Source organism: Strix aluco, chromosome 3 (assembly GCF_031877795.1).
Source record: "Strix aluco isolate bStrAlu1 chromosome 3, bStrAlu1.hap1, whole genome shotgun sequence".
Lineage (NCBI taxonomy): Eukaryota > Metazoa > Chordata > Aves > Strigiformes > Strigidae > Strix > Strix aluco.
Window position 1 is genome coordinate 109,841,330 of NC_133933.1, and position 7,950 is coordinate 109,849,279.

General features: G+C 42.1%; 1 protein-coding gene across 2 annotated transcripts; it reads right to left on the reverse strand.

The window, feature by feature from the left end:
• Positions 1 to 497: 497 nt before the first annotated feature.
• On the reverse strand, positions 498 to 7,620 carry CLN8 (CLN8 transmembrane ER and ERGIC protein). 2 transcript variants are annotated; one of them, XM_074819945.1, is made up of 3 exons: positions 7,563 to 7,620; positions 5,077 to 5,730; positions 498 to 4,671 (listed from the first exon to the last, which is right to left on the reverse strand). In XM_074819945.1, exons 2-3 carry the CDS (start codon positions 5,617 to 5,619, stop codon positions 4,357 to 4,359), a joined length of 858 nt encoding a protein of 285 aa, XP_074676046.1. In that variant the 5' UTR covers positions 5,620 to 5,730; positions 7,563 to 7,620; the 3' UTR covers positions 498 to 4,356. The 2 variants fall into 2 exon arrangements, with proteins under 2 accessions (XP_074676046.1, XP_074676045.1); XM_074819944.1 differs by lacking the exon at positions 7,563 to 7,620 and adding an exon at positions 7,087 to 7,253.
• Between the last annotated feature and the right edge of the window lie 330 nt (positions 7,621 to 7,950).

The window sequence follows — 7,950 nt, forward strand, 5'->3', positions numbered from 1 at the left end:
TGTATTTTGTTATTTAGCAGTGAGACAAGTTTTGTGAGTTTTTCTGGGTTTTGGTTTTTGGGGTTTTTTTTTAAATTTAAGGTGGCTCATACTAAACCATGAGGTGTCATGTAGTACCAAACAAAGTGTCTTCGCAGTTAGAACCCAATGCAAAAATAGACCACACACTTCAAATACACAAGTCAGAAGGGCCATTTCTAAGTGATGTTTTTTAACAGTTTTTAATATGTACTTACATATAGCCCAGCTGCTAGTGTTTTAGTCATGTAACTAAACATGCTCATGTTAATAATATATTAAGTGTTGGTGAAGAGCCATTAGTTTACAAGGTTTACAGCCATTTCCATGGATATGACATTACCTTTGTCAAGTTTAACAGAATGTTTCAAAATAAACAAGTCATCTTTTTAGTGCATCCACTGCAAAAATTGTTTGAGCTACAAATAGCAATTAAAAAATAGGCATTTTCATCAGTAAATGAAACAGTAGACAATTACTCAATTAAATACTTTTATTTATGTACACATTATAAAGATACTGTACTATTCAACAAACATTATATTGTACAAGAGCAGACTTGAATTTGCTTAACACTTCTAAATTCACTTTAAGTGGCAGTCTCCCTGAGCTTAAGAAAGGTGTCTTATAACTGCACATGACATCAATATTTAATCACTGTTATCAGGAAAAAGCAAAAAAAACCTGAAAGATTTGGACATGAGTATTTAGTGGAAGAAGGGCCCAACAGTACAAGCTGAAAACTATTAGACAAAGACATCACGGTAATGTGACTGTTGCAAGGTCATGACCAGTACCGCAAGTAAGAGTAAATATTGTAGAAAAATTGGTGAGTGGGAGGGAAAACCATGACAGCTTTTGGAAAAAAACATAAGACGGTACACAAATGGAGGCAAACACGAACTGTGATTTAGGAATGATGTATGAAGACAGTAAAAAACAGATGCCTGGCCAGAGTGTCTTAGATCACACATTTTTCTTTAAAACACATCTCCCCCCGCCAAAAAAAAACCCAAACCCCAAAACAAACCCCAAACACACCCATCATAGTTTGTTGTTTGGTTTGGATTTATTTTTTTAAAAAAAATTTTAGCCAGAAAGATGACACAAAAAGCACTCCTTGATTAATCTTGACCAACAAGCAGGATGAAGTCTCTAATAGTCATCCAGGCAAACAAAAAATTCACTTGAAAACATATTATGCAAGAGTTGTCCAAATCACAGCAGCAGCACACCCTGTGACCTGATCCAGCCACTACTGAAGCTGACCATGAATTTTTCTACATTGGATTGCAGATCAGGCCTTATAAGAGAGGCCCAACAGGACTGGGATTAGTTTCACATTAACAAAATTTATAAACAAACTATGGCTAGTATACCTTCGGGTTGAAAAGCATCACTTAGTTATGAGCGTAATTAGATAGCAAAACCCTCAGTTAAGAGAGCATTTTCAGTCTTGTTTCAGAGCAATGAGACAGTCGTCCACAATCCTCTTGATGGGAGCAGCCAAAAGACAGTGAAGAAAACACTCTGGTATAAAAAAAGAGGCTCTGTGTAATAGAACTGGTAACTCCAACTCTAGGCCATCAAGATGAAGAAGAAAGGTTGTCTGTATTTTTATGTCCTGTTATATTTCTAGATGGACTGTAAAATCCTCTCACCCCTCAAACTAACAGAAATAAAATGAGTGCTGTTACTGGCTTTATTGCATTGCTCTCTTGTTCTAGGAGGTCTAGCAGTGCTTAAGTTAACAGGTGCTGTTCAGTATTATTCATTACATAGTTAAGACATGCAGAAGATTTTCAAGATACACCATAACAGTCTTCACGTGAAAAAACTCACGCTAAGATTTATACAAAAAAGATTGCCTTATTATGATAAAAAAATACTTTTAATGAAAGACTTTAAATCCATTTAATAACATTAGACAAATTAATAATACAAAATATTAAACTTTAGAAGTCTGGTGCCACTGACATAACTATCCATCTGTCTGCTTGGAGCACACCTAACCTCTTTTTTCAGTCCCAAATTCATTACTAACCCCAACCCTCCATATTCTTTTATTTTAGCACATAGAAATTTCACCTTCTTTAGCCAGTCACTATAAGAATTACACACTTGGCGCAAACTTATTTTTCTTCTGATGCTTCCATTTTTTGTTAGGATTCTTCAGAAATCTATTGCTGGGATTTTTATACCAATTACCTCATTTTATTGAAACCAAACCTTTAAGTTTTAAGCGGCATAGAACACACCATCATTTTGATAGCAGGTGACTTATCCTCTGCCTTCCCCCCTGGAACTCCTGCAAGTGACGTTTAGATTCTACAAGATATGCATTTGGATCACATATCTGGATTCTGTTTCTGAGGAATTCATCCCTCTGTTTTCTTCTAAAGTACTTTTAACATTACTCTCCCACACACAACCTCTCAGGAGAGGTACATAATTTCAAGCTGTAGAGAATCCTTTTTTCTATAAAATGATGTCCAGACAGGTGACACTGCCAACACACTGCAACTTCACACTGGTCTGCTTCAAAATAAGAAGGTAGCAGAAAATCTAGATTTTCTGTATTGAATATCAGCAGGATAACAGATAGGGTTGCTGTGTAAAACTACCATGACCCTCTGAGCCTTGTTTTGAACGCGCAATTTCAGATATTCACCACTTCATCATATCAACAAGATCTGGCTATACATTTGTGACCTAACAGTAGTAGGTTTCCCTCATACAGCATCTCTTTAACTCTGTGCTCACACAAAGTGTAATAGGGAGCAGAGCAACTGACTACTAGCTTCCTCCCTTCACTCAGAACAAAATCAAAGACATTCTCACCAAAAATTAATTAAAATGGGGTTGTTTACACCAAACAGTGCTTCCCTTACACATTTAAAACAGTATGTTCCACCAGAGGTCAGTACACAAAGCCTCTAACACATGCCTTGACCTAAAATTCTTCACAGCTTGCGCTTGCCCAGTCTTCCCACTTTGAAAAATAAATCTGTGTAGCAGTGTCGTCACACTATACAACAAAGTTCCAAAGTACAAGCTTTTTATCCCACTAGTTCAGTGCACCAAAATTAATACTTTTGCCATTCTTCTGCCACTAGGCGTCACTCTCTTCTATCGCGACCTTTATTCCTTTCACCCTCTGTCCAACATTTCACCCAGGAACCATCAGACCAATACTAATAGCAGGAGAACGTTCACCACAATTTGTCAAGCTCCTATTTAAAAAAAGCAACCCTATTCCTTAGCTCAAGGAAAGTGATGTGGCAGATAAAGTGCAAAGGATTGTTAGCGTCATTTTGTATGTTCTTTGAAGTAAAACAAAAATACTAAAAGAACAACTGAACTCCTAAAGGAGGTGATACAGGCTTTCCTCCACAGAGGAGTCACCTCAGATTCTAAAACCCTCTATAACTAAGAGAATTTCCAAAAATAAGAGGAATCATAGCAGGAGCACTAGTGGAACTACCTGCATGACCGCTCATGCGGGACCTACAAAGAAAATAATTTTACTAATCAACCAGCAATCTTTTCCAGGACGAAACAGTCAAACGTTCTGTCATTGCTGCTTGCACTTCAATGATTTCAAGTCCAGAAGGGACCACTATGATTACCTAGCTAGACCACCAGTGTAACAAATGTCTGCAACCTCACATGCACGTTTGTGGTGGATAGAAACTCCTCCCATACTGAGAGCAAGCTGGAAACTACAACTCACTTTGACAGTGAACACTCAAACAATTATCTTCCTCTTACTCAAGTGCACTTAAAAAGAAAAAAAAAAAAAACAAACAAAAACCCACCCCAAAACCTAGCCATGACTGCGTTCTACCACTGACCAATTCAGCCGCTTGGAATGATTTAATGGCAGAAAGGAACTAGGTACCCATGCATACCTCACGTGGGTCATAATTGATCATAATAAACAACATCATTTCCAGTATCAGTATCTCCAACATATATGAAATAGGATTCAAGCTAAACTTGATTCAAGCTGAGCTTAATAGACAAATTTACTGTAAAGCCACTCTGAAGCATTAGGACACAGGGTGCCATTAGAGAGCATGTCACTACTAAATCATGAAATAACTGTCCAACCTGACAAAATTGTTGGTGTAATTTATAACTAAGAGGTTGAAGACCTTATGTATATGCACATATGAAAAACAAACAATGCTTTAAATACTTCTGGTGCATAAAGAATATTACCAGCAAGGAATCACTGTGTTAATGAGCTTCTTGAAAAAGCTTCTAGTTCACAGGCAAAGAATTAATTTGCATTGTATTCTTCCGCTGCCCTACTAGGATACAGCTGTTTCAGTGTTATATCCTCTTCTTTTGATGTGTTTCACCATTTAATCTTCCATTTTCCGTTGCTTTATTTTCAAAGTTCCAGTCAGTTGGGCTGAGGAGTTGCTGAGTTTTTTTGTATGTCCAGTATGGGTTAAGTATTAGTGTAACGGCAAATAATCCGGAGAATAGAACAATAAAATGAAGAAGTCCCAAATTTTCCACCACAGAATTCCAATTGAAAATACACACCCACCACATGTGGTAAGTAAGAATCATGCGGCAGTGAAACAGGTGGATCATCACCCACTGGTTTGCCTTCCAGAAAAAGGTGTTAGCACAGCCAGCCTAGACAAACAAGAACAGAAAGTATGCAGAAATTAGATTGTCATTTCAAGATAAGGAACTGAGCAATCTGTAGTACTAGTGCAAATATGCAGTTTTCACATACACACACTCTCAGGCATTTTTCCCAATGTAGAGCTATGATATTCCACATGCATATGGCATCCCAAACTCGGAATGAATCTATACTATCTCACTATCCACATGCACACAGCATCACACAGAAACCTGTATGTAGGACTACAGAAATATCATCACGACAAAAGCAGGTATCACAATAACATGGATATCAGTCAGATGAACAGTTCTGCCAAAAAGCTATCTAGACAAACCACGCAGATTACCTATGGGCAAGCGAGATGCATGAAAACTATTACAAATATAATTTGAAAATTATCACGTTCTTACCTTTAGAAGCATCCAGGAAATGCACGTTGAGGGAGTGCTCATCTCCAGCAACATTCCCATCAAAGGCAGATAATGTCCAGATTTCACATTAATCACTAGACCAGCCAAGCCACCAAAAGCAAGCAAGTGATGAACTACCAAGAACACATCAAATGTTCTAAAAATAACATTGGACATATGAACAGCTACATTTTCAAGCAAGAAAAATCCAGCAGCTATTAAACAGTTAAACCAACTCCATTTTTGCTGTGAATACACTTTGTCAGCATGAAAAACAGGATCTACGAGCAAGGCCCATAAACCAGCAACACAACTCTGAAGTCCAAACACACCACGTGTCACTGCCATATTCCAAAACACCTTCTCCTTTGCATACAAGGCACAGTAAGTGGTACTTATCCGTGAAGACAACCAGTGAGACAGAAGAAATACTCCCGAGTAGACTAAAAACCCAGCAGCTATAAATGTCAAACGAACTTCCCATAAGAGATAGTCCCAGTCAAAAATGGTCCCAAACACTGCATCATCATTTGCAGGACTCATTTCTTCGTTTTTACAGAGCAAAGCCTTGCAAGGGGCTTGACGCTTCTCACCCGCACTATAGTCTATTCCACCTCTGCCGTTATGCAAACCAGAAACCACGAACTCTTCTGTCTGGAACAAGGAGAAAAAAATTAAGTGAATTTTTAAGTCATCCATATACATAGCTTCTAAACCACAGAGAACTCACTTCCACTGCAGTTATAACTTTGGTCATGCTGCCATTAGCCACAGTCATCCCAAAGACAGGTAGACTGATGAAAAAACTGAAGCAAAGTGTTTAAGATTAACAGCTGGCCTGCAAAATCTGCACTTGTACAAAGTAACACACTGAAACAAAAGCTGAAGAGAGCAAAGTATGAAGGCAAGAAAGAGGAAGAGAAAATACAAGAAGCAAATCCTGTTTTCTTACTTATGAAACTTGTATTTCAACAGCAGTGTGCAGTTATTCTACTCCATTCTTCTCCTACTTCCCTGCTTTTCCCTCACTGATTTTCCACCACTTCCTATGGCTTTGAGTGCAATTCAGAATCTCAGATACAGATCTGGGACACAGAACTACAAAAATTTAGTCCAGTAAGTGGGACCACTTACACAGAAAAGGGCCTTCAGAATCATATCTCAAAACAAGACTTTGCAATCAGCTTTCTGAACATTAAACCACTTTCCAACAGAAAACATATTCTAAAAATGCAAGAAGAGTATGGAATGCAGGCAAGCAACATTAATATGTGTTATTAACAACATTAGCATAATTAACTGAACAGCCCAGCAGTAAGTGCCTCAAGTTCAACTGAAACTTCCTGAACACACCATAGTTCAAACACAAAGATTTGTGGGAAGGGAAAAGCCAAATAATACTGAAATATTTGAATGCCAGCTCATTTTATGAACGATTTTGGTGATATCAGCATGACCACTAGACCCACGGCAGCCTGTAAATGCTCAGAACCACAATGCGTTTGCGAGTTTGGCGGGAGCCAGATGAAAAAGCCACAGCGATCACCGAGCACAGAGCCCCTGGTGAGATGTTGCCACCTTGCTTCACCACACAGCAAATGCCACCACGACAACTCGGATCCCGCAGGGACCTGCTCACCCTGGCCTTTGCTCGCAGATGCTCCCCCCCTGCCCCAAGACGGGGGGTGGGCTGGCAGCCCCGACCCGAGGGCCCTGCACCCAGCCCACGGCCCCACACCTGACAAGACCGACTCGAAGGTGGAGTCCCAGCAGCGTCCCTCCCCCCCAGGTCTCCCGGGGGAAAAAGGGGGTAAAACACACTAATCTGATGGCACGAACAGGTCCTGAACAGCGCGACCCACTGCGGCAAGTCCTGGCTCCAGCAGCGCCGAGACAGCTCCTCTGCCTCCACACAATCACCGGCAGAAACAACCCCCCGAGCCCGTCCGTCCCCCCCGCCACCCCCGAGCCCCTCACACAGACCCGGGGGGCTGGCCCCGGCACACAAACCTCGCTCACACCCGCCGCTCCTCATCTACAGTGCTGCCCGCGATGGCGGGCCGGCCCCTCCCGGCTCCGGGACTGCCCCGGACGGCAAACCGCCCTCACCGGCCTCCCGGGAGCGCCCGGCCCGGCCCGGCGCGACCCACCGCGGTTGCCCCCGCAGCCGCCCTCAGCTGGGCAGCCGCCATACGCCCCTCTGCGCATGCGCCGGCACCAACCACCGAGCACCGCGGGGGGAGGGCGCGGCGGTACCACTTGGGCGGGGGAGGCGCGGCGGCAGCCGCCCCGGCAGGCAGCGGCGGGGCCTCCGGAACCGCGCCCGGGCCGTCGCCATCGCGCGGCCCCTCCAGAGCGGAGCCTTGTTTACAAGGTGGTTTTCTTCACCGAACAGCAGGCTCATCACCACCGCTGAAAAGTTAATAATATCAACAGTAATAATAAAAAAAAAGAAGTAGCAGTGATGCCATAGACAGTACCTTTACCTGTAATTATCCAGTTTCATTAAAGGCAGCAAATTATTAAATGGATGTCACAGAGTTCTGCTACATGATTCTCTCCATACTTGTGAAAATTGATGCTGTCATCCCGGTGATTCAGCCTGCCTGGATCTCGGGAGCCTCACGGGGGAGGTCACTAAACCCCACTGGGAGGGTTCCTCAGCCGTGCTTCAGCCCCGCACCCGGGATTCTGCAGGGCTTCTGCAAGAGGGACTGGCAGTGACTGCGAGTTTTGCCAGGGAAAAGCTCAGTCCCACAACAGACCGGCTGATTCCACCAAATAGTGACAAAAAAAATAAATAAAATCAAGCCACAACTTCTTCTACATGGAAGATTGGCCTAGAAAAGCCAAACCCCTTAACTGGGTCTACTT

Coding starts and splice junctions, on each gene's coding strand:
- CLN8 (XM_074819945.1), bottom strand. CDS start 5,619: ATGAGTCCTGCAAATGATGATGCAGTGTTTGGGACCATTTTTGACTGG. Junction 4,672..5,076: donor TTTCCTGGATGCTTCTAAAG/GTAAGAACGTGA, acceptor TTGTTTGTCTAG/GCTGGCTGTGCTAACACCTT.